The sequence below is a fragment of the Megalops cyprinoides genome, chromosome 23 (genome assembly GCF_013368585.1).
Source record: "Megalops cyprinoides isolate fMegCyp1 chromosome 23, fMegCyp1.pri, whole genome shotgun sequence".
Lineage (NCBI taxonomy): Eukaryota > Metazoa > Chordata > Actinopteri > Elopiformes > Megalopidae > Megalops > Megalops cyprinoides.
Window position 1 is genome coordinate 21,953,037 of NC_050605.1, and position 23,862 is coordinate 21,976,898.

At 44.6% G+C, this 23,862-nt stretch overlaps 2 protein-coding genes across 3 annotated transcripts in view; both read left to right on the forward strand.

Annotated features, from left to right (window-relative positions):
- The window catches only part of LOC118770098 (peroxisome proliferator-activated receptor alpha-like), a 32,312-nt gene extending 15,503 nt beyond the window's left edge, over positions 1–16,809 (forward strand). For both annotated transcript variants that reach the window (XM_036517520.1, XM_036517521.1), the window contains exons 3-7: positions 2,165–2,322; positions 6,376–6,514; positions 9,802–10,001; positions 13,091–13,544; positions 14,575–16,809. In XM_036517520.1, coding sequence (XP_036373413.1) covers positions 2,165–2,322; positions 6,376–6,514; positions 9,802–10,001; positions 13,091–13,544; positions 14,575–14,819 — 1,196 coding nt within the window. In that variant the 3' untranslated portion in view covers positions 14,820–16,809. The remainder of the gene's footprint in view (positions 1–2,164; positions 2,323–6,375; positions 6,515–9,801; positions 10,002–13,090; positions 13,545–14,574) is intronic.
- A 4,080-nt stretch (positions 16,810–20,889) lies between these two features.
- On the forward strand, positions 20,890–23,604 carry LOC118770348 (U6 snRNA-associated Sm-like protein LSm8). The gene is made up of 4 exons (XM_036517956.1): positions 20,890–21,005; positions 21,709–21,749; positions 21,829–21,956; positions 22,145–23,604. Exons 1-4 carry the CDS (start codon positions 20,975–20,977, stop codon positions 22,233–22,235), a joined length of 291 nt encoding a protein of 96 aa, XP_036373849.1. The 5' UTR covers positions 20,890–20,974; the 3' UTR covers positions 22,236–23,604.
- Positions 23,605–23,862: the final 258 nt, after the last annotated feature.

The following is a 23,862-nucleotide window of genomic DNA, read 5'->3' on the forward strand; positions in this document are numbered from 1 at the left end:
CTTGGTTTATCGATGTGCTATTGGCGTTGTGGCTCTGTGAATGCCTGACCTACTTTTTACACCTTGAGGCTTCCCTTTTTGTCAGGACCAAAGAACCACTGCTCTCTCTGCAGAGTTCCTGAAGAGAGAAAAAATTCCAGCATGTCCTGCAATTATGGTTAAAAAAATGTTTCCAGCAGTGTTCTGAGTTTTTGTAAATGGGTTAGAATGTAGTCATGCATTTGGAAGACTGAAAAGCAGAAGGTTCTGGAATGTGACCGTTGAAGAGGAAGGGTGTGTGCGGGACAGAGGAGGAGGATGAGGGTGGGGAATTATGAAGGGGGGAAAAAAAATGTCACGGAAAATTTGCGGAAAATTCTCACCGAGATGGAATGAAAAGGATAGTTTCTTAAACGGCGGTTGTTGTTTTTTTTTTTTTTTTTTAACGTCCTGGAGCGTTAACTGTGTGAATGCGGAGAGGCCCTTATTATCTGCTGCATGACACACTTCTTCCAGCTGGAATGGGGTGGATCGTGCGGAGCAAGCCTGCGCAGGGCGCCTGCCTGCAGGCACTCGCTCCTGCCTCATACCGCCCCGCCTCTCCGCTCAAACGCACTTCAGCTACGCGTCTCTCTCATTGCGCCGTTTCTGTCAGGCTTACATTACATCATTGTCATTTAGCAGACACTCTTATCCAGAGAGACTTACATAGGTTACCGTTTTTACATTACATTCATTTAGCAAATGCTCTTATCCAGAGTGACTTCCAGCACAATGGAATATAAGTGTATCCATTCAAGTTGAATGGGCAACATTCTGTTTTATCTGTCCATCCACAGTATTGTCCATTCATACAGCTGAATATTGACCGTGGCAGTTGTGGATTAAGTGCCTTGCCCAAGGGTACAGCAGCAGTGCCCCAGCAGGGATTCGAACCGGCAACCTTTCGGTTACGAGCGCTGCTCTTTTACCCCCATGCTGCACTGCCGGGTTCTGATGCATTACGCTCATCGAGCTCAGTCAGGGGCAGGGAAAGATGGTGGTTAGTCTGCAGATGTTACCAGCCTTATGCATGTGCCCAATTAGAATTTGGACGTTACCTCACTATCTACACATGTGCCTACAGCTAGAAAGCAAGTTGGCGTGCTAACGCTACCCACCTGCTATGTGAATGGACTTTAGGGTGTTCAACCCGTGCAGTGTCCTTCCAGCTACAGGCTGAGAGAGCTTTATTTTGCATCCTATGAATTCCCAGCATCTCTGGAGTTTTTTTTTTTTTTTAATAACTTGTTACGTATTCTGACACATGCCACAATGGTGCTTCTCAAGAGTGTCATTTTAAGACCAGTTGCATTACGCTTCTAACACAAACGGCATGTGCTATCGAGGGCATGGTCAATATGGCAAAATCCTACAGGATGACATCCAGTGATAATCCAAGGAGTTAGACCTGTTCCACCAGGGTATACTGCTACACTGGTACACTGTGTAATCATACAGCATACTGCTACACACAGTACACTACTACATGCAGTATACTACTACACATGGTTACACACAGCATGCTGCTACATACAGTTGCACACTACACACTGCTGAACACCACACGCTACTCCACACAACATACTGCTACACACAGCACACTGTTACATACAGGACACAACTATACACACCCTTACACACAGCACACTGCCAAACACTACACACTACTGCGCTCTGTACACTATTCCACACAGCATACCACTGCACATAGTCACACACTGCATACGTGGAGAGAGAAGTTATGAAACGCATGTTAACTGTCGGGAGTAAAGTTAGAAGGCATGTGAGGGCAGGCCCTGGATCAGAGTAAATTTCCCAGAAGGAACTGAGACATTACCCAACACCACACGGCCCCTGGGGAAGAAATTTATCTGCTGCTTTTTACAGTGCACTTTCGCTTTTTTTTATATATGTATTTAGTTAGTTAGTTTGGCTATACATCTGTACTCTGTATACATCCGTTTCTGCTCCTGGAAAATGTCTGGTGTAATTTTCCACTCGACTCTGCTGACTGAGTGGGTGTGCAGCAGTCTGTGAGGAGCCTGCATCTTTGTGTCTGGTTTTGTGTGCACCTGTATTAATCTGTGTGTGTGTGTGTGTGTGTGTGTGTGTGTGTGTGTGTGTGTGTGTGTGTGTCCTGCAGATGCCTTGACCCCAGCGTCCAGCCCATCCTCCTGGGTATTTGGGGGGCTGGCGGGACAGGAGGAGTTCTCCTCCACCTCCCTAAACTTGGAGTGTCGGGTGTGTGCAGACCGGGCCTCGGGGTACCACTACGGAGTGCATGCCTGTGAAGGATGCAAGGTGAGTGTGCGATCAGTCTACACAGATACACACACACACACACACGCACACACACACACATATATATATATACACACACATACATATACATACACACACATATATACATATACACACACATACATATACATACACACACATATACATACACACACACACACACACACACACACACACACACATACATATACATATATACACACACATACATATATACACACACACACACACACACACATTCACTCATACACACACACAAACACACACATACACACACACACAAACACAGACACACACACATTCACACACACACACATACACACATACATACACACACACACAAGCACATTTACATACAGAACAAGGTGAGTGCAGTGTGTCATTACCCAACTTGAGTAGCTGTGTAACGCACCTTCTCTCAATGTGTCACCCCTGATGTGCAGTGTTGTGTGTAAATAACACCTGTGGCCACCTGACAGACCCACTGCCTGTAGACATGACCCTGTCTGGTTTATAAGATTTTCCAAAACAGAGACGGAACTATGAGTGTGGTTTAGCTAGATCAGAGTGTACAGTGTGTGGGAGCCTTCAGTTAAGTTTTGCAGCAAATTTCCCCTTTAGACTGTTTTGAGCAATAAAAAAACATGAGATTTAAATAAATATTGTACTATTTGTGAGGAAACTATATACCTGAATATACACATACATATCAGCATTCAGTCATTTCCACAGCTGTAGCTGAATAATAAAATATTATGAAGCCAAGAAAGGCCCCGGAATGTGCTCTCCTCTGTGGCACCCCGAAAAGGCCCTAGAATTTGTCCTTCTCAGCGGCACCCCAAAAATGCCCTGGAATTCACCTTTCTCAGTAGCACCCCCAAAATGCCCTGGAATTCACCCTTCTCTGTGGCACCCTGAAAGGCCCTAGAATTCGGCCTTCTCAGTGGCACCCCGAAAAGGTCCTGGAATTCGCCCATCTCTGTGGCGGGGGGGCCTCTCTCTGTCATTTTGTCGTTTTTTTCCCTGCGTTCCCCTGCCCTGCAGACTCCTCCTGGCAGAGTCTGGCCCTTGGCCCAGGCCCTGTGTGAGCAGTAAAGTCACAAGACTGTGCTTAGTGCTGTTGTTCTTCATCACGGCTACGCTGTCGCTGTGCTGCTTACCAGACGCAGCTCACTGTGTACCAGACTGAACTGTACCTGAGCAGGAGGAATGTGAGCAAGTCGTTGGGCCTGTGTTACATTGTCCCTCTCAGTGAATGCCAGCGCCACAAAGAGCAGTTAAGACTATGCCCAGCTATGCTGTAGGAGAGCTCAGTGGACCTTTAGGTCTATGGAGGCATCCTTGGATTCTCTTTGGGCATGACCTTGACTGACCTGATGACAAATACACAGACCAAGCTGCTTTAACAGCCAAATGGCCTACATGAAAGAGAGTAGACATGCCCAGTCAGAGGTTTTTTTTTTTTTTTGGGGGGGTCAAAACACATTAGAAAAGCTTGTGAAAATCATGTGACTTTGTTTTCCAGAGTATATCAATAAATCAATTGAATTGTACCCAGTGTAGCACCCAATACAATATAAATTGTCACACAGTGCTATGTATAGCCATCTCTTGTTAGCACGTGGAATTCGGAATGCTTCAGTGCCTGGTAGTTCACCTGACCTTGTAAAAGATTGTTTTGATGCACCTGGTGTGCTTACATGTCTGTCATGTTCCAAAGGACTCTGCCAGAGAATGCTATGTTGCTGAAGTACGTTTTCATGAAGGATGAATGTCAAATATCAGCTTTGCTAGGTCAGAAGGAGGCGGGCTGAAGCCACAAAGTAGGAAGTTGTAATGATGGCCCATGACACCTCATTCTTGCCCTGGGGTTTTCAGGTTTTATTGGATTTATGTTGTGCAATGCCGTTTGTTGTGGGTTTGAATTTCACGTTTCTTTTACAAAAACATCCCAGTTCATATTATTATTCAAGAATGTTTTCAGTCAAGCATGAACATGAAAGTGATGAGTGTTGTCTAATTTCAAGGCTGCATGGAGTGGCATCAGTTTTCCTCCATCATAATGACGCTGATGAAGTTTGTTAGAGCTGTGTAACTCAGCCAGGAGCAGCTGAAAGGTGCTGTTTTCACAGCGTAGGCAGGTGTGTGGATGGCATGCCATGTGGCTTCGGTTTGCGTGCGTTTCCACAGACGCATGCAGGGTAGCATGTGCCGGATGCCAGCGCCGTGGAATCCCTGGAACAGATTGTTTTACTGTATTGTTTTTCCTGCACGCACACGCAATCGCCTCCCCTGTTTAAAATAGTTTGGGTATCACGGTTACGGGTGCCGTTCTCTTGACCGCTGACACCAATGTCCTCCTGTCTGGATTCTCAGACCAAATTATCCATGAGGGGAAAAAATAAATAAATAACTGCAAATATAGGACAGAGCTGTCCACAAATATAGCCCAGCTCCAGTTTCACACAAACACAAAACACAAAAGCCACAAGCTTCTGGTCACATGAGTGGAGGAGTATGCAGTGTCCTTTGTCCCAGGGATGACCTCTGGGAGTGAGCTGAGCCAGTGCTGTAATGATTTTGTGAACAAGCAACTTCCACCAGCTTACGCCATAGATGACACAAAACATTGCCCTTACCCCAGCTTTACTCCACACTGCAAGATTAGTGCCCCTACTCCAGCAATACTCCACACTCAAAAGCAGTGCTTTTACTGATATTGATACTCCCTATTCAAAGAGCAGTGTCCTAACTCCAGCTTTACTCCATATTCAAAGAGCAGTGTCCTAACTCCAGCTTTACTCCATATTCAAAGAACAGTGTCCTTACTCCAGCTTTACTCCATATTCAGAGAGCAGTGCCCCTACTCCAGTGTTACTCCACACTCTATGGGCAGTGTACTTTATGTTCACTCTTTACACAGAGCGCTGCCATTCCCTCGGGCTCACTCTTTCCTCAGAGAGGAGCAGAAGGAAGTGACCTCAGAGCGCCGCTCCAGGGTGACCCCGGAGTTGTCACTGAGCTAGTGGGGCTGGAGTCAGGAGTGCCTGTTGGGCTAATCCGTTTTTTCGTAAGAATGGAAAAGGAGCCAGAGTGGGATAGCGAAATGTCGTCTTAAGCAATAAGCCACAGTTTTCCCCTTCTCCTCTCTGCGATCCCCGCACCCCTCACCTCCTGCCAGCGGCCCCTCATGTTTATGGAGACTCTTATCCAGCGCCTTTTGCACAGCGTAAATACAATCAAATCTGGATGTTTTCTTCTTGGACGTGGGTGTTTGTCTTATCTCACGCCACTGACGAAGGAGGAACAGATGTTACATGTTGTATATTCTACTGACATGCACATTATGCAGAGTTGCTCAATGAGCGTATTATTATTATTATTATGCCTTGTTCTCTCCAGCATGTTCCCATGAAAAATAGCTACGCTCTGAGTGTGGAGCTACAGTAACTCAGAGTACAGTGTGAGTACATGTCGAGTGTGTGCTGACATGGGACCTAAATTTATATACAGCTAAAATTAGTCTGAGGCTATACAAGGTCACTTGGAGTCTGGTGTTCTGTCGGGGCTGTGTGTCGGTCATTCCTATACGGGTGCCACAGGCAGCAGCATGGCGTACAGACAAAGAGCGGGTCTTAAGAATGAAAGATTGCCAGTTTTGGTTATATATTGGTGTTGGGGCAGGTCTGGTTTACCCTTGATCACCGTACTTATCCTTAATTGCTTCTGTAAATATCCAGCTCAGTCAGTGGATGCTGTGTGAGTCTGATAAGAATAAAAAAATAAATGCAGTTTGATGTATTTTTTTCCCCAGGATTTTAAGGGATCCTGTGTCCCAAGTGAAAATGCAGCTGAAATGATGTTAATGACAGATGGCTGCGTGCAATTTTTTCCACTCGGTCCTGTCTTCACACTTCATTATATAATTGTTTCAGGTGTCCGTCACACATGCTCTGTGGATTCGTCTGTGGTTAGTGGCTTGAGTTTTTTGTGCTCTCTGGCAGTATGACTGGGTCGTTGACGGATGTCTCTCTGAACGGTCTCCGCCTGCAGGGATTTTTCCGGAGGACGATAAGGCTCAAGCTGGAGTACGAGAGGTGTGAGCGCAACTGCAAGATCCAGAAGAAGAACCGCAACAAATGCCAGTACTGCCGCTTCCAGAAGTGCCTGTCCGTGGGCATGTCCCACAACGGTGAGTGCCAGCCGGGTCGCGGCTGTATCCACTGCAGGGCCTCTCACCTGGGGGGCTTCTCACCTTGAGGGACTCTCACCTGGGGGACCTCTCACCTGGGGGGGGCTTCTGTCATGGGGGATCCCACTGCATCCCCCACCTTAGGACTTTACTGTTTTCACAGGATCGCGTACGTTGTAAACCCCAGTCTGTCTCAGAGAGCTCTTATGTACATTTGTCTATTGAAGTGTTTCTTGGTATTCAAAAAAAAAAAAGTCCTGAAATTCTGAACATTGCTGCACGCAGATGGACACCGGCAATCATACCATCCATCACATGTGAAGCAAGCTTGCAGTGATTTCACTTCACAGACTTATTCATGGCCAGCAGGTAGTGGAGAGTCTTGGTCTCGGAGTGTCCTAGTGATGGAAGCCGTAACCCCACTGGTTTTCCATCCCTCTGTGGACCACTGACACCATCAGAGCGGGGAAGGGAAGCTGAGCTGGTTCAGTCTGGACAATGATTAGCTGTTTCTGGTGTTTGAGTATTAGATTGGAGCAATTCTGAGGATCCATGTGGCCCCCGAAGGCCAAGGCTGAGCTGAACTGGGCTGATCAATACCGGAGGTATCCTGTTATCAGCAGTCAGGAGCAACTCAGCTTTCTCCGCAGTGTAAATTATGAATAGAGCAAGCTATTATGTGCAGGAAACAAACCCCAGAACATACTTGTGTGTTAAACAGTAGAATGATGCTTGTTACAGAGTGATACATTGTTAAAGCTGTGCGAATGAGGTGTTGTTGTTTGTTGACCAGGTTATTGCATTGACAGTAGTTTTTGAGAGCCGGCGTTTGCTTGTGACATCATCTGAACCTGCTCACCGCGGCCATGTGGACACACACTAAGAGGATTAGGGATGACCCCCAGGTTTGCTGGTCACATGACCCCGCTGTATTTGTACTGGCCCGCTGGTGTGTGCTACTGTGGCGACCCCGGTGACATCGCTCAGCACGGTGACACGGTCACGGAGGTCATCTTTCCAAACGGCAGGCAAACCCGATGACCCGTCACCTTGAGTGAGGTCACTCGTAATGAAGATGAGTCGTCTTCAGCGGGAGCTTAACCCCGAGGCCTGAGGCCCCTCAGTTTACACAACAAGCAAGAGCCTGGGCTGTAAAAATAGCCACAGCCAGGCAGTCATCCTCCCAAGAAATGTTAAGCAGTAATAATCGTAATACAGAAGAAGGTCATTCTTTTTAATGGTGGCAGTAGGATTGCCCATGTCTCTATTATTTTTCCTCAGTTTCTAAACAATGTCAATTTCAAAACAGATTTCATGTCGCTGGCTTTCAGATTACTTCATTGCGATGCAGGCACAAAGTCTTGGTGGTCGTTCTGCAGGGAGTTTTGAGCTGTTGTCCTTGCTGTCTACACAGACCGTCAGTGATAAGATTGGCTCACTGAGGTGAAGACCCAGGTCCCAAGCCCAAGGGGATCACTCATATCCAAATCACATCCTGGCTCTGATGTCACATGTAATACCCGCACACACTCTTTTTCTGGCACCCATTACATAACAGCATCGTGTGCATCCTTCACTGTCTCTGTGTATCTCCCTACTCGCAAGTGCAAACTCACTGTACTTGGTGAGGGTCCACATCCATCCATCCATTATATTACATTACATTACTGACTGATAAAAAAATAACCATGTGACTGACGTCATCCTTATGCATCTGGATTTAGAAGCTGTTCAGTCCTTCTTTTTTTAATGTGTGAAACCATATTTTCCATGTAGGAGTGAATGCGTATAGCAGTAACCTGACTGTGTGTCTTGTGTGTGACAGGTTAAGGGTAACACTACAGTGGGTCTGCAGAAGTGTGGTGTAGTGGGTTGCTAGGGGAGTGTAAGGGTGTAGTGGGTTGCTAGGGGAGTGTAAGGGTGTAGTGGGTTGCTAGGGGAGTGTAAGGGTGTAGTGGGTTGTTAGGGGAGTGTAAGGGTGTAGTGGGTTGCTAGGGGAGTGTAAGGGTGTAGTGGGTTGCTAGGGGAGTGTAAGGGTGTAGTGGGCTGCTAGGGGAGTGTAAGGGTGTAGTGGGCTGTTAGGGGAGTGTAAGGGTGTAGTGGGTTGCTAGGGGAGTGTAAGGGTGTAGTGGGTTGCTAGGGGAGTGTAAGGGTGTAGTGGGTTGCTAGGGGAGTGTAAGGGTGTAGTGGGCTGCTAGGGGAGTGTAAGGGTGTAGTGGGTTGTTAGGGGAGTGTAAGGGTGTAGTGGGTTGTTAGGGGAGTGTAAGGATGTAGTGGGTTGCTAGGGGAGCGTAAGAGTGCAGTTGGCTCTTAGTGGAGTTTAAGGGTAGAATGGTTTGTTGAGGCAGCTGAGGCAAGGTGGACTGTTAGACTGTAAGGCTACATTGAGCTGTGAGAGCAGTTTAAGGCTACAGGTGCTGAATGTCAGGGTGGATGGGTTCACTCCAGCGCAAATCTAATCTGATTAGACACTGTGGATTGAGCCGTCTGAGACCAGTAACAGAGATGCGTTTCAGCCTCCGGAGCTCCCGTGTGGGAAAAACAACAGATGTGTCATTTACGAGAAGCATACTTCAGGTCTCCTGCGAAGGCCAGAGGTCACTTCCTAAGTGTGTGCTCTGTCATTCCCGTAATTGTTTGGGAACGGTTCGGATGTGCCCGGCGTTTCACAATGTAACAGACATGTGATATACTTCATGAACATGTTTGCGCATGCAGGCAGTTTGCCACTTCACCTAAAACTAAATCAGTACAGTTGCTTGGCAGTGTATTTTGAAATAAATGATAGGCTTTACTGAAATGAGCAAATTATAAATGTCGGGAGATCGTGAAAATGCAAGCACCACATTGTCATGGTACTTTCACAGTGTGAGGAAAGTCATGCTCTGTAAGACGAGTGCTGTGTAATATTCCCTGTCTCCAGATTTTTCAACTTTCCACAAACTGTCTAGACAAGATATTCCCAGAAGTAACACTGCTGTTTTTTTTTCATTTGGTAAATGTACTCATTTAACAGGGCAACCTCCTTTCCGTTTGTTGGGTAACATGTCTCCATTCATTGTTGTTGCAAGCATGTAAATGACTTGTTATGCTTTATTCATACCTTGAGATCTGTTGCAAAAAAGCAGATGGTAACGTGTTGTCACCACTGCAGATGGTCTGTTTTCTATGCCATATTTCTTGTGCCTTCATTAGATGCCATTCTCTTCCCTGCCTTTGTAAGTCTTGTAAGAGTTTCTGTCAGGTGACTGAATTTAAAGGTAAAGGCATCCCCGTGTCCCTCGCAGCCATCCGTTTCGGGAGGATGCCGCAGTCGGAGAAGCTGAAGCTGAAGGCGGAGATTCTCACAGGGGACCGAGAGGAGGAAAACCCCCAGCTGGCCGACCAGAAGACCCTGGCCAAGCAGATCTACGAGGCCTACCTGAAGAACTTCAATATGAACAAGTCCAAAGCCCGCGTCATTCTCACCGGCAAGACCAGCACGCCGGTAAGCACTGCGAATCCCCCCGGTGTCTGCCCCTGGGCATCACCGTGTGTCTAGCAGAATTTAGCAGAACTGGAGCAGTGTAAAGTAAGGCTTCATCCCCAGTCCTGCACACCCCCCCCCCCTCCCTCCACCCACACTAAATTTCAAAATTTTGGTGTTGTTCGTAAATTTTAAATTTAGAGAAGAATACACCAGCTTCAGAAATGTCTGGTTCTGCTGCTAGCCCTGTCCTTCAGCCCAGAGGCCAAAGCACTTCAGCCAAAGCACTTCAGCAAACAGGTCCCGTATTCCCATGAGCCTTAGCCGCCATTCCTCATGCCTTTCTTGACGTGTGGAACCAATGGTAACCCCACAATACTTGGTATTTCAGAACGGATTCTAAGAAATCTTTTTTTTTCCCCCACATTTAACAGATAGGTTTTCTCAACCCGTGCGTTTCCTAACTGTCAGTAAATCACAGAGGATTAGGTTGAGTGCCAGACGTATAAATCTGGGACGGTTCACGCACAGCACCGCGGACATGTCTGCTGCGTTTACGCTGCGTTGTTTCGAATGTGCATTGTTTTGCTGCCGTACGCTCAGGTGCGGAGCTGTCAAATGTACTATACCTTATCATGCACTGTCAGTTTGCCATGCATACATCCTAATGCAGGTTGCACAGAATCACCACATTTTTATACAAATAAATATTGTAGATTTCATGCGCACCAGAACAGAATTTGTTGGGTCATGGGCCATTTCCTCAGGGAGTAAAGTTTAGGAGATTAGCTTCACTCCAAGTAAAGCTATTTGCCAGCTGTACCTTGTAAACAGAATTCTCAGTAAACGGAACAATGGATACTTTATGCCTTGTTATGTAGATGGCAGTATAACCCAGGCCTACTATACACTGGTGCTGATTTCATTAATGCATGTTTGTGGGTCAAGTAAGAGAATCTAAAGGAACGATAGTTATAGGATGCAGAATCGATCCACGTAGATTAGCTAAAAGCATGCATGCGTTTGTGTGTGTGTGAGCGTGTGTGTGTGTGTGCGTGCGTGCGTGCGTGCGAGAGTAAATGTGTGCGTGTAGTGCATATTTCTCAGCTGTCGCGTGGGCAGGGAACCGTACAGCCAGCCATGATGTCTCAATGTCACTTGGCTTCTTCTAGCATGTGGGGGAGTGGCCATCCACACAGCTGCTCACATTGCACATAATGACTTTTGCATTCAATGGGCTTCCGAGGCCCACAGAGAGACGGGAGTGTGTTTAATACAGTCACGAACGATTGCGGAGCTTCAGAGGGCTGTCTCTTTGGAGAGTCATCTCCTCCTCAGTGCGGCACTTGAGCACCCTCCTATTATTAGAGCTGGGGGCTGGGCAGAGTGCATTGTGGGGGAGGTTTCTGATAAAGCCAGGGGTTTTTAGCTGCAGGAGCTCGGTGTGAGATGAGGGTGAGAAGGGATGGAGAGCCAGAGACCGGGGTCAGGACTCGGCTCCCTCCTCTGCCGATCTGTTACTTCCTTGGCTGTGGTGTGTAGTATCCAATGCTGCTTTTGTGAGACCCTTGGCTGAAGCTTGATAAACTATGCGATCCTATGGTGATCTAGAGTGAGGTGGCCTGGTTCTTGTTGGTTTCGTGTGTTGTATATTATACAGAAGGGAGGCACTTTATATCGGAACTGCACATTATACTATATTCAGGAACTCTGAGAATGGAAAAGGGAAACAGTGATTGCTGTCATTTTTCCAGTCTTTGCCCTCTTGTTGTAGCATGTTTTTTTAATTTATTTTTCCAAAAAAAAAAAAAATAGAAAAGTGGACATATTACGTAGAAGTTATTACCCAGATTTCCTGTCTCGGAAGACAACGGCTGCAGAGATTCAAAGGCCAGAAGCTCTGCTGCTGGGGATGGGGGTATTCTGCGTTAAATCCTTCTCTTCTTCTCTTCTTCCCATTCGTAAAACCTGTGAATAAACTCACCGAACGCCTCCCACATCGCGTTTATTCCCTGACCACCTGACCCGTTCTCTGCATTTAACTTGAACACATCTGCTCTCAGCTGCGGAAAAGCTGGAAAGGAAAGGGGCCGGAATCAAAACGGTCTATTTCTGCGTAGTCAGCAACAGGCACAAACGTAGGCATGTTCTGCCTGTAGATACTTGATTGTCAAAAACATTACAGGCTGTATGTGGATTTGGCCCCGCCCATCTAATTCGGGCTGAGTGTGTGGAGTGTGTAGAGCGGCACAGTCCCAAACATGTATTCATGTAAATAATCCTTACACAGACCAAGTCACCATGCATCTCAGGGGAGAAAACGGCTATAAAGAAATGTAAGCCTTTGACAAGTTGTATGTGTGTTTGAGGAATCTCGATGTTTAGCGAGACATGGCTTCATTTCTAGGAATGGACTGTTGATTAGATAAGAGAGAGGTTTTTGTCTTTTCTTGTCTTTGAAAATGATTCAAAAATGAAGCTCAGCCTCATTCTCGCTTGTCTGATAAGTGTAAATGGGGACATCTGTAGGACAAAGAGGGTATAAACCCTATGAGCCCTGGTTTTATAACTTTGGGATAGGAAAAAAATCCTGTGTGAATTATAGTAATATTCTTTAAAAGCTATATTAACACCATTTTTCTTTCAGTAGTTATGCATCAGGTTTGCATATTCTCCTTCTTCAACCTACAGTACCCATGATGTTTCAGGAATGTACGGAGGTCTTGCTTCCTGACCCATTGAGTTTTTTTCACTTTAACAAAATCCAGTTGGATGTTAGAATGGAATATGTCTCTTTCATTCCACCATCACTTTGTGCTTCTGATAGCACTGACCTCACTGGGTGCTGATCCTGAGTCAGTCACCTGTGCCTCCTGACAAAGATGTCTGTCCGTCCGTGTCCGTGTGTCCATATTGTACGCTGATCCGGATTCGGTCTCCTGGGCTCCCTTGCAGAGACAGCTCAGTGTCTGTGTCCATGTGTCCTCACTGTTTGCTGATCCTGATTCAGTCCCCTGCGCCCCCCTCACAGACAGAGCTCAATAAGTAGGTCCATGTGTCTTTATTGTCGCACTGATCCTGATTCAGTCTCCTGTGCTACCCCCCGGCAGCCCTTCGTCATCCACGACATGGACACGCTGCAGCTGGCGGAGCAGACGCTGGTGGCCAAGCTGGTGGGGAACTCGGACACCCTGCAGAACAAGGAGGCGGAGGTGCGCATCTTCCACTGCTGCCAGTGCACCTCCGTGCAGACCGTCACCGAGCTCACCGAGTTCGCCAAGTCCGTCCCGGGCTTCTCCGGCCTGGACCTCAACGACCAGGTCACCCTGCTCAAGTACGGCGTCTACGAGGCCATGTTCGCCATGCTGGCCTCCTGCATGAACAAGGACGGGCTGCTGGTCGCCTACGGCAACGGCTTCATCACCCGCGAGTTCCTCAAGAGCCTGCGCCGGCCCTTCAGCGACATGATGGAGCCCAAGTTCCAGTTTGCCATGAAGTTCAACGCCCTGGAGCTGGACGACAGCGACCTGGCTCTCTTTGTGGCTGCCATCATCTGCTGCGGAGGTAGGCTGGACCCCCCCCCCCGGGGGTCACTGTCAAATACCTCTTGGCTCTGGAAATGTTCATACACATTACATTACATTATTGGCGCTTAGCAGATGCTCATATCCAGTTATCTGTTTATACAGCTGGGTATTTACTGAGCCAATTCTCGGTTAAGTTAATCTTGCCCAAGAGTACAGCAGCAGTGCCGCAGTGGGGAATCGATTCGGTTACAAGCTCTGCTCCTTACCGCTATGCTACACTGCCATGTGTGTTAGACAGGCAAACTGTACCCTTTCACCTGTATCCTGTAACCGTTTGGCTCTGAAAATGTTCAAAAGTTGTCATTGTTTCATTACCAGGCAAGTTATTATAAAATAATTATAAGTTCCAAAATGCCCCCCCTTTTGATATATTGTAGTATCATGCAAAGGGCATTTTTTCCTGGCAATGGAGGAATGACAGGGACATTTTGGGGGAGGTTTGTGCAACCTTTCTCTCCAGAGATAACTTTTCTCCTCCAAGAAAATAGCTATTTTGAAAAGGCATATTATGAAATACTTAAAAGAACATTGCATACAGTTTTGCAATTATTATCTATTACAGTTTATTTAAAGCTTCTCTGGGACAATCCCCAAAAGTAACCCCTGAATACTGATGTAGAACACGTCTGCCCTCAAATGACACCAGCTGACAGGCTCTTTATGAAGGCCTTTGTTCTGACACGCAGTGTGACTGTGAAGGCCTGTGCTCTAACCAGCACTGTGACTGCGAAGCAATGTCTTCTGTTCAGCACTGTGACTGTGCAGGCTTGTGTTCTGAACAGCACTGTGACTGTGAAGGCCTGTGTTCTGTTCAGCATTGTGACTGTGAAGGCCTGTGTTCTGTTCAGCATTGTGACTGTGAAGGCCTGTGTTCTGAACAGCAGTGTGGTTGTTTGTCAAGGCCAGTCCTCTGAAACTGCCTACGGGAAGCTCTCTGGAGCTTTCAAGGGCAGGCATAACGGCTCATCGATGGCCGTCCTCTGTAACAGCTCTCCTCTCTCCCGCAGACCGGCCGGGCCTGGTGAACGTGCCGCACATCGAGCGCATGCAGGAGAGCATCGTGCAGGTGCTGCGGCTCCACCTGCAGGCCAACCACCCGGACGACGCCTTCCTCTTCCCCAAGCTGCTGCAGAAGCTGGCCGACCTGCGGCAGCTGGTGACGGAGCACGCGCAGCTGGTGCAGGAGATAAAGAAGACGGAGGACACCTCCCTGCACCCGCTCCTGCAGGAGATCTACAGGGACATGTACTGAGGGGCCGCGCCCTCACACCAACACCCCGCACCGCTCGCCGTCCTCACGAGGAGGTGTGTGAGGCGGCCGCAGAGGGGAGCGTCACACACCTGCCCTTCGGTCTGACGCTTTGAGTCAGGGAGGCCGTGGCTGGACCTACTACAGGTAAAACCACCGAGGGGATTTTGAGAAACGGACCGACCCCTCTACAAGCTAAGCATCAACCTCCTACAGGGAGAGTGGCCTGGTGACCTATGAGGACATGAACTGGTCCCGCTGCCAGAACCCTCCCAGCGCCAGGCGACTCCAGCCTCCTGCGGTATTCTTTTCGGAAACTGTAGCCACACAAATCCGGAAGACAAGAGTAAGAGAGACAGCTGGCAGAGCTGTCCTAAACCGGCCCAGGGAGGCGACTCCAGCACAGATGCCCAGAACGGCTCCCAGCGTTCATGACTCTTTTCTCCAGCAGGGAACCCGGACAGGAGATCGTTCCTCATCTGGTCTGTAGGAACTTCAACGTGCCATGCAAAAGGATGTCACAAAAACGCACTGTACACACAAACCTCCTCACGCCACCTCATGGGTACTGACTGACCCACAAAAAGCAACCTTTATCCTGTTCCTCACATATACAGTAGCAGAATATTAGAAAATAAACACAAATGATGTCAATTTAACGGTTTCAAAGACCTAAAGTGTCCTTCCAGCAGGTCTCCAGTCAGGTGCAGTTCAAACTTGTACAGCACAGGTGAATGTAACCTACTATGATTCATGATTGTCATTCCAGCATTTTTTCTGTTTGGTTAAGCACAGTTTACACATTTTCCACACCTGTGTTCAGGAAGGTATACCTGTTTATATTGGTGTGCCCCAGAAGAGCAAAGCCTCATACTGGTTTCAGGTTAACGTTACCTATTAAAAAGCACTTTCCCCTACATTTTTCTTTAGTAAACACTAATAATATTTGAAAAAAGACAACAATGAAAAACTCTGCCCTGTTTTACAACATCACTTAGTGCCCTCTCTCCTGTGTGAGACAGAATTCTGATACAGCGTGATTTGTAACAAGGAGACCAGACTGCACGTAGGCACTGATCTCAGTACAGTGTGATCCTGAAGTACCTTTTCAGCGTATGCTCATCTCTTAGTATTTCTCAGGCAGCTCATTCCATGGTTTCTTCTAGTTCCTGTGTCATTTTCACAGTATTTTTCCTTCTGTTCACTTTCTGTAATTCATCTGGCGACTTCAGAGTTCTTGTTTGTACTGAAATTGAGGAATGTGGATTTGGGATTTGTGTGTGGTACAAGTTGGGTATTCTTTTCCATACTAGAGTGCCCACAGACTCTGAAGAAAGGGTAACATTAGGGTGTTGGGTCATTTAACACATTTTGAGTACTCATGACAGACTGTCACATATATTTCATCAGACTCCATTACAGAGTAATTATGTCATAATGTGACATTTATAGTCACTTTGAAAATACTAGTGTTAATACCAAATGGAAACAAAATCAGTTCAATGCAGTTTCTCTGTAGTCGGCCAAGCCAGCTAAACAAGTGTCATACTGTCTTGGGGGTTAAAGTATGCTCGAGAATATTTTTGTACTTTCTTTGAACCATTTGTCTCACATGTAGTAAAGCAAACATGATTATGGTCATTGCTATTACAGCATCAGCGTTAGTGCCACCAGAGATTCTCCATGTGAATCACTGTGTGTGCTAGAATTAAGATGTCTGACTGTTTCATACCTCGGCAGAAATGTCTTTTTAGCAAAATACAAGTTTGCTACTCTGGCTTGTTCTGACTGTGGTATCTAAGGGCTTCTACAAACCAGGACCGGGCCTGTAGGTGGCTTGAGGTGTATTTCTCTTGTCTGCTTCCTCCTCTCTCAGTTGCAATCCGACATTCACTCAGCCTCAGTGCCTCACGTATCCGTTTAGAGGGGCCGCCACAGCGGGTACTACGTCTCTCATTCAGGTGGTGTGGTTCATGGTTTGAAATACGTTTCAGTAACCATTTCTGGTTCGGGGGGGGGGGGGGGGGGAGTTTTAACCACGTTTACTGCTTCATGTTATCTCCTCTCTATAAACATAACAGCCAAATACCATAGGAAGTGGCAATAGCTCAGCAATGGACATAATTAATATGTTCAATTTAAAATGTGTATAAAACCGCCTCTTTCATCACCAGCCCTCATTCACTGAAGTAACCGGAGGTGTTGCTGAAATACACCTGAGTGTGTAAGTGTGTCACATGTTTAATAACAGAAGTTTGCAAAATTAACTCGCACTCTGTAAGGGACTGATCATCAGATTAATGTTTTCTTTTTGAGAGATGCTCTTCTGTCCATATTGGCTGAAATATGAATCCTTTAGTTAGAATCATATAGTCTTTAAATGGATATTATTGTCAAGCATCCAAACTTTAAAGCTTTATGCCAGGTACTACTGATAAATCAGTCCATGAACATCTTTTTTGCTTTCTGTTCAGAATGTTTAATGTAGAAGACACACACTCACTAGGTTCTTGCTTCTGCACTACATAATGTTTGTTTCCATGATTGTGTTATAATTGAGTTGGAACACATTTTTATATTGACAGTAAAATATATATGTAAAATAAACAAAAATAACAAGGTTTATGAAAATGTAAGCTATGAAAGTGCAATGTAAATAGAATTATGATCACCGAAAAATGTTTTTTTTTCCGTTAGTAGTAGCATGGGGACATTCCTATAGCAACTCCCCAGGTAAGCTAGACAGCGTAGACCATAATATGCTTTGTGAGGCCCTCAAAGAACCTGGCTGACAGACTGTCCTCTCTAAACAGGCCTTCACAGCCCCAAATTCAGTAGCAGCTATCACATGACTAATTATGTATTTACTTTCATCCAGAAAGTGAATAGCCCTCCTAATTGAATGTGTAAGAAAGAGCGTAAAGACACATTAAATCTGCATTATGGGTGGGTGGTCTGGGCTATGTCAGAGCTAAAGTCAACATATGACCTGAAGTCATTCCCTCAAATGTCAATTAGGGCCGAGTTGCTTTGATTAGGCTCTGAAATATGCCTCCCAAACAGACCCTGTTCTGATCTCTGCAGATTCGTTCTCAGTTACTTATTATTGTTGTGGAGTCTGTTATGTCATACTGGTACAGATTCTGCTTACATAACAATCGAAATGTGAAAGATCTCTTTGGACAGTCGGGACTGAGTACTTTGGGTCAGATTGGCAGCAGCTGGTGTCTGAAACCCACGTCCTCACAGAGCGTATTGGAGTGCGTCTCCTGTGCTTTGATCTCAGGTAGTGGATCCAATAGCAGAGGGGCTGTTCTGTGTTAAGTTTTACTGTCAGTAATGTGGCTAATTATTTCTGCCTGTTGACACGTATTTCCAAATGTGTTTCATGCTATTTAGGCTAAGTTTATTGTGCTTTTAGCTACAAGTTGTTCTAATGCTGCTTAGAGGAAAAAAAAATTTCATCATGTCATTTTTTTCGTCCACCTACCTACCTGTCCTACACGAGAGGAAAATGCAGTTGACGACATGCAGTATGTTTTTTTTTATTATTATTATTATTATTTCCTTTCTCAAAGTTGCATTTGTGTTCCGGTTTTGTCTTTCTGCTTTACCTGGTGTGTTACATCGCTCTGTTACCTGCTGGTTTGCTGTCTCTGCCCTGGCAGTTCTGATCTGCTTTTCAAGTCACGAACCTCCACAGAAAGTAGCCTAGTTTTTCTTTGCAGGCAGTCCGCCCTTTATGATTACATATCTGGTAGCTGCATACTCCATAGCATTGTACCCCGTTCTAGCCCCAAGCTCACTACCGCCACACTCTGCAGAAGTGCTTAAAAGCAGCAGTATATGCGGTCATTAAGAGTTGGCTGAAGGTTTAAATACAAATCTGTTCTGGACATGTAACACCATGAGGGATTCAACACACTTTGTGCCTTTACAGTTAGAGCGTGCGCATGCTATACAGTGACACACGTGTCACTTTTCTCAGCATGAGGATGTTATTATATTATTCATTCACAAATATACAACATCGGAACAACACTGCTAAAAATCAAAAGGAACTGGGGTTATGATTTTTTTTTTTTTTTTTTTAAAGCTGCAGTTTGCACTCCCCCTTGAATTTCCTTAGGATTAATACCCGTAACCCCTGGCTCTCAAGCAAAACAAGGGAGGAGAATAGAACTCACCTTTTCTCAATGCAGTATAAGCTCAGTGGTGTGGAACAGGCATGTTGCATCTTGTGTAATGGACACTTCGTGTAGCCTTGGCTCAGGTGACCAGTCATGCCACACCAATCAACCACTAAATTAAAAAAAAAAAAAACATGTAATTCATAAGAGAAAAACAGTCTACTTGGTTATTTTCCAGTTGTATTTTCCCCCCATATAACAATTTAGATGTACAGTGTTGTTTTGTGTTTAACTGACAAGGGAATTTAAAAGATGTATCAGGGAATATCTGTGTCTTCCTCAGTGTGTACGAGCTCAGGACACCGTGTGGTACTGTCAACCTGCTCTTGTGTCTGTTTCAGTTTAAATCAGCCTGCCGCCACAGCACAGAGAGAGATCAGTTCGATCCTGCACTTTAATTCAGAAACAAATTTTAATTCCTAATGTAATGAAATCAGGTGTATCGTGTGGGGCAGCAGAGGTATAGGTATGGGTATGATCCCTAACTTTTATCTTATCTTTTTTTTTTTTTTGGTTGTTTGTTTTTCCTAGCAGCAGTAGGATCAGGAGTGGACCGAAAGACCCAGTCTGTGGAGTTGTTTATATATAATTGTGGGCTAATAACAATACTGTAAATGGTTGACGAATGTATCTTTAGTCATTTAAACAAGATGATTTGACGTTAATGGATTTAAAATAAAACTATAAAAAATTCTGCTTTGCTTCTGTTTTCTTCTATTCTAATATAAAATAACAATCTCCTTAGTCATCGCTATACAGACAGATACCTCACAAACTGGCCAGGCGAGATAACAGCCAAAGCTTAACTTATTGACTCGTTTCACCAAAAATAAATAAATAAATGAAAGTTCAACTTGAATGAAGAGGATGGCACTCAAGATATTTAAAATTTTCACTCAAAAAAACTTCGCTTAAATTTGTCTGGTTTGTCCCTTCTGGTGTGCCGTGCTTTCCTCTGCCGGAAGAAAAACATGTTCGAACGTTGTTAGCCGCTTAGACTTCCGGTTTCCAACATTTTTCGTCAAAATAAAAGTTGCGACAAAAAGCTCACTAAAAACGGGAAATCATTAAAAGCGGTTTTAATGTAACATATGTAAGCATATGTAACATATGAATGCATATTTAAGAAGCATGTAATTTTAATAAATCATGAAAGGTTAAAATTTTATAGTCCAAATGCTATTTATACAATTTCTATATTATTTAAAAGGCAGAAAGAGATTTTTTAATGGTGAGAACGATTAATTTTGATTTCCATCTTAAATATTGCACAATTAAATATTATTTATTAACAGCAAAACTACTTTTACGTTCAATATCAATGCTGGCAAAAGACACAACAGAAGAGAAATTTGTGAAAATTCCTCTGAATTAAACTCTATTTGCACTGCTAAGGCTTTTCAGCACACTGATTCAATATACTACGATTTGAAATTCTAAGGGCAAACTGTGCGGTAAATTGTTTGGTATTTGAGAGCAAAGTTAGCACTGATGAGAATGCTAACGTATTTGTGTTGCCTTATTCAGGAAAACTACTGCATGGATTTCTGCACTGGTGGTCACAATTTGTTGTTTGTCATGGTCAGACTTGGAGTGTCAAATTTCAGCAGAAGTTATGATTAAATGGATGAGATTTGATGTTGAAGTCTGCCAGTTTACATTGAAAGTTAGTTCAACTTTATAGCGCGACTACCATTGCAATATAATAAATTGTTCAAGAATATAATCGTATATATTGTAGTTGCAAAATATGATGGGGTTATAGTAATGACGTCATATTTGAAAGGCATATAATCACATTTAGCATGTAAATAAGAACCTTTATTTTGACGAATTTCACCACAATCGCAACCCGGAAGTACTTCTTTTTGTTGCCTGTTCGACGTCTGTTTGACGCAGCTAGCGGTTTAACGGAGCTCGCACGATCGCCGTGGTTTGGAACAGAGGATCAATTTATTATACGAAATAATGTCTACTGCACTTGAAAGTTACATCAACCGTATCCTTTACATTTGTATGGCCTACGAACTGGACGTGGGCAAACTTGGGCTGAAGAAATGAATGAATGAAAGTGACGACTTGGATCCGGTGCCCGTGCGTGGCCTTGGCTGGAGAAGTTTACTTTCTCATACCGATAAAGCTTGCCTTCCAGCTAATGTTTGTAATGTCGACTTAAGCAATGAGTTTAGACGAAGAATGATGTCGACAGTGTTGTTCATAGAGGTCAGATTCCAGTACTACTCACAGCTTAATTTAGTTTCAGGAACTGTTTTGTAAGTTAGCTAGTTAGCTAGTTAGCCTGCTGGTATTAACACATTTACTGAGTAGAACTCATGGACCACGTTCGTAGCTGGCTGGCAAACTTGGCTGGCTAGTCACTTACCACCAGCACCACATAAAACGACTTCCGTGCTTTTGGGTGATTTTAAGGGGCCAGCCAGTAGCTCGCATTAAGCACTGAAGTAGTTAGCTACTGTAACTAATTCGTAGTGTAGTCTATTCAGCGATTAGCATTTATGCGTAAAATGTTTAAATGTTTAAAACTTGTTTTTAATCAGTTGCTAGTTGCAATGAAACAGTCGCGTAGCTTGCCATTTCTGAACGCCATGAATTGTTTCGGAGCGGACTTCTGTTCACTCTGAGTACTGTACTTGAAAACAACGGCTCCATCCGCGCCATTTCTCTTAACCCTTTAACGCCAGGAACTGTGGCAATTATAACGTCGGACGGAAGAATGATTGTGGTACGATTTACAGTTAACTAGATTTTGCTTAAATGAACATTAATAACTCAGAGTCTATAACACGATCTTATTTCTCCAGGGGACGCTGAAAGGATTTGATCAGACCATCAACTTGATTCTGGACGAGAGTCACGAGAGGGTGTTCTCTTCCACGCAGGGGGTGGAACAGGTCGTGCTCGGACTGTACATCGTCAGAGGCGACAACGTGTGAGTGCTTTGAGCGAGTTGCCTTACTTCAGCAACTTCGTTGATTTAATTCGAATTTAATTTAATGAATATAATTTAATGATTTAATTCAATCTTTTAGGGGAAAACGGCAGATAATTTCCTTACAATAACCGTTATGGCCATGCACGATTGGTGCAATATTAATCTCTCTCATGCGCGCATTGCAGAGCCGTGATCGGGGAGATCGACGAGGAGACGGATTCGGCTCTGGATCTGGGAAACATTCGCGCTGAGCCTCTAAACTCCGTCGTTCACTGACAGTTGCGAGCGGCTCCAGGAACTGCCCCGCAGCTGCTTCAGGGCAGCACGGAAGGGTGTTCAGCTCGGAGGACGTCTGCTCTGCAATTTCCATATCAAAGGACTTCACTTTATTACCCTTTCTGAGAGGGGGGGGTTGTAATTTTTTAATGTAACTAAGTGTGTGTTCGATTAATTTCTGTAAAGTATAGTTGTGACCATACAGCTTTGAGTACGCATTTTCGAAACTCATGTAATGTAGACATTTAATAGTATGTGTGTCAGGCATCCAGAATAATACTGGGCGCGCTTAAAGATAATCAGGTAAACCAGGGCAGACCATCTGAAATTTCTGGCATCATTTTCGCAGTTATTTGAGTAAACATAACTGTGTTTCTTGTAAGCATGTGTAAATACATGTTTAGAGAAATTGTACAGGACGTCAGAATATAAAGGAGGGCCAGATAATGTACCATGTTTTAGCATTCATAGGGAACTGGGGTCCGTCGTCAGGTGCATTTCACATCCTGATTAAATGTGACGCCGATCACGCCTGTTTGCCAAGTAATTTGGTTGTTACTTTAGTGTAATTAAGTTGGCTTGAAAAAGATCTCATCTTCAAAAAAATCGGATGGAATGATAAAATATAGGAAGAACAGTAACTCCTACAGCTTTTCAGCGAAACTTGGCCAATACCTTCAGCTAGTATGGAATTGCTTTGCGTGTGGTTTTGTGTTTAGAAAAAAACCCAATTATTTTAGGCATAAAGATATTTATGATTTTGCATTGCAAAGCGTCCCATTGACTAACATGGATAGAACGTTCGATATCTGAACATTCTAACACGTGTAGCTGACGTCACAGCGGGCTCGCTGCAGCGGCCGCAGACACACCGTCTCTCCAGCAAAGCTCGTTACTGCTGGCTGCTACCATGCTGGGCTTTTCCAGGCAAATTTAAGCTTGTTCTGAAACTTTCCTTTAGTTCTCACTCTGCTCTGTATAATGATCAGCACACTGGAGGAAGTGGGGTTGCAAAATCCTCAAATTATCAAAATGGGAAATTCACCGTGGGAATTTATGGGAATGTTTTTCCCTTTGAGCCTTTTATGCTCTTCATCATCCATTGAAATATACTCTTCAGGACAAATAAAACAGGCTTTAGGATAATTTTAATAAAACTGAACTTTCTCTCTGATCTTTGTTATGAGGTAAAATCTTACATAAATTCTACACCAAAATAAAAATGCCCAATATCAAATTAATGTAAAAAAGGCTAAATTATGTTCAGCATCTTGATTTGAGGGAACTTTTTGTATTTAATCAAATGGTGGCACTATTTTGGGATTCTTACACATTAAACAAAAGCAAGGTCCCTTGCATTTTCATAAGTACATTTTGTAATTTCACTGAACCTAAGTTGAAATAGAGTATTGTTGAGTATTGTTAATGTCTACAATAAACTTAAGGTTTCCTTTTACATTTGCGTGGATATAATGACCTTATTGTACAAAACAAACCCAGTTATCAGCACATGCTGAAATGGCTAAGTGTCATAGTCTTTGAGGCAAAACGTACACATACAGTACTGAGTTTGAATACATCTTGTACATTTGCTAGTAAACACTGTTCGATTTGCAAGTGGGGACAT

Coding starts and splice junctions, on each gene's coding strand:
- LOC118770348 (XM_036517956.1), top strand. CDS start 20,975: ATGTCTACTGCACTTGAAAGTTACATCAACC. Junction 21,006..21,708: donor ACTTGAAAGTTACATCAACC/GTATCCTTTACA, acceptor CTTTAACGCCAG/GAACTGTGGCAATTATAACG. Junction 21,957..22,144: donor ATCGTCAGAGGCGACAACGT/GTGAGTGCTTTG, acceptor CGCGCATTGCAG/AGCCGTGATCGGGGAGATCG.